Raw genomic sequence first — 2477 nt, forward strand, 5'->3', positions numbered from 1 at the left:
GGCGGAAATAGACAAACTAACTATGGAAATGAGAGGCACGAAGAAATGGACATTTCAAAAAACCTGGAAGAGACTATATGATTGGTATAATGTGAATGGAGTTAAAGATTAAGCTGATATGGCAAAAATAATATTTGAGTATGTAGTAATACATAATAATGGAATTAGAGAATATTAACAAATGTTAGAGAATAATGAAGCGATGGATTAGGTGTAGTGACAAACTGTAATAAGTCTCTTGATTTATATGTTGTTTGTTGTAGTTGTCTATGTCTGTGTTTAGGAATATAAGAAAACAATAAATGTGTACCTTCAGGTACTTTAAAAAAAAAGTAATTTAATTTAATTAATGCCACGCTGACACACACCACCTGAAAAAACTCCTGGCTACGCTCCTGAGCGCTGGTCACCCTGATTGGCTGTAGCAGTACCCTGCCCCTCGGAAGCATTCTGCAGTGTTCCCTCTAAGCTGAGTTCGTGTGAGCTAGCTCACTGTTTTTTAGCCTCCGACTCACACATTTTTGTCTCAGCTCAGGGAGGAGGGCTCCAGAGCAAACTAATTTATGCAGCAGCCAAATCGCTCGCTCACAACTTGAATGCCAGTAGCTCACAAAGCGGAATTTTTACTCAAGAGTCTCCACGGCATAGAGGGAACATTGCTACCCTACCTCAGATATGTGCGTGAGTCCTCTCGGCATTTTCTCTAGGAAGTCTGTAATCGGGGATCAAACCAGTCCTCCCTCGCACGCTGAGCCTGAACTGCTCTGCTGAGCTCTAGCTCTGCATATACAGCCTCTTCACCGCTGGTCGACGTAGCTGGTATTCCCAAGGCCCGTGCGTGGAGCTGGCACAGGCTAAGCCCCCGGGAGATTATAAGAGCCTCAATCATGACTCTTCCTTCGGTCTACTGCCGTGGCTGTGTGGTGAGGGTGTTATTCTCTGATCCTCGGCTCCTTCCGCCAGCCCCATCTTCCCATGCAATGTTATTGTCGCAAACAGGACAGCCAAAAGAAACCAGGCTTCGCCTTGTGGAGGTCACAGCGACCTCTCCCAGCAGTGGGACTCAAATCCAAACCTCCTCTCTCCCCACTGCCCCTGCCAAGCAAGTCACAGCTCATGCGGTTCTGAATGTCCACTGTTCCTTATCCATATGGGCCCCTCTGGGCAATTCAGTTTAAATCGGGGAAACTGCACGCAGCTTAAGCAGTACCCTGCCTCAAGAATACTGGCCGCTCTGACTGGCCGTAACACTATGCTGCTGCAGAAGTGCAGGAAGAGGCATAGCCAGCGGTAGGGCATTTGGGGGCAATGCCCCCTCCCCAGCCTGCAGTGCCCCCCCCCCCAAAACCAACGCCTCCTGCCAGGGTGGCCTCAAAATGTTCTCGGGCTTCTGCATGCTGCAGGTGACCAGCTCCAGCAAAGGCTGAGCACCACATCAACGCTGGCCTCACCGCACTCAGGCTGGAGCGCTTGGCCAGGTGGCACGCTTGCATGGCCGTGCCCAGCTCGGCCTAGCCTACCACATCGCAAGGAGCTGGGAGCAGGCTCGGCTTGCTTGGGCTGGGCTAGGGGGCAGCGGCTGGTGTTGCTATGGCTGAGGCGCTCACGGGAAGGCAACAGCACTGCCGCCACCACTGCCAGGATCAGCTGCCCTGGGCGAGAAGGCTGGCCGTGCTGCAGCCATTGGGGCAGCCTGCCTGGCATGAGTGACTCGGCTGGCTCTCTCCCGCAGGCCGGCGGGGCTCTCCTCCCGTTGGTGGCAAGGAAGGATCAACAGGAGGAAGCGAAGGTCTTTTGCGAGCCTTTCCTTGCGGCTCGGTAGTCTGTGGCCAGGGATCCAGGGTGCCTTCCCTGCCCAGTGGTGATGTGGGACCAGCGGTGCTGTACGGGGCAGGCAGGAGGAAGCAGTAGGTAGAGCCGGTGAAGAGCTACTCCTCTCCCTCTCCCCACTCCCCCTCCCTCCCCTGCTCCATTTAATTAAATAGTAAGATAGGCACATTTTATCATATGTGGTGGTTATGTGATGTTTCAAAAAACTTCTGGAAATGGGTACATTGTATAATGGAAAAAATAGTAAGATGTAACACCCCCTTTACTCCAGAATGGCTATTGTTAAATATTTTTCCGAAAGAATTTGAGGAAACGGATAGATGCCTGATTGTATACATGTCAACGGCGGTAAGGATATTATATGCCAAATACTGGAAGAATCAAGAAACACCAACTAAACAGGAATATATTAATAAACTTTTAGAAGAAACTAACTATGGAAATGAGAGGCACGAAGAAATGGACATTTCAAAAAACCTGGAAGAGACTATATGATTGGTATAATGTGAATGGAGTTAAAGATTAAGCTGATATGGCAAAAATAATATTTGAGTATGTAGTAATACATAATCATGGAGTTAGAGAATATTAACAAATGTTAGAGAATAATGAAGCGATGGATTAGGTGTAGTAACAAACTGTAATAA

At 48.8% G+C, this 2477-nt stretch overlaps 1 protein-coding gene across 1 annotated transcript in view; it reads right to left on the minus strand.

Moving 5' to 3' along the window:
- Positions 1 to 2477, minus strand: part of TBX15 (T-box 15) — a 162755-nt gene that overhangs the window by 133389 nt on the left and 26889 nt on the right. The window contains exon 5 of the mRNA XM_015416481.1: positions 1521 to 1652. Coding sequence (XP_015271967.1) covers positions 1521 to 1652 — 132 coding nt within the window. The remainder of the gene's footprint in view (positions 1 to 1520; positions 1653 to 2477) is intronic.

The sequence above is a fragment of the Gekko japonicus genome, unplaced genomic scaffold, assembly GCF_001447785.1.
Source record: "Gekko japonicus isolate JY-2015 unplaced genomic scaffold, Gekko_japonicus_V1.1 scaffold2305, whole genome shotgun sequence".
In the NCBI taxonomy this organism is placed as follows: Eukaryota; Metazoa; Chordata; class Lepidosauria; order Squamata; family Gekkonidae; genus Gekko; species Gekko japonicus.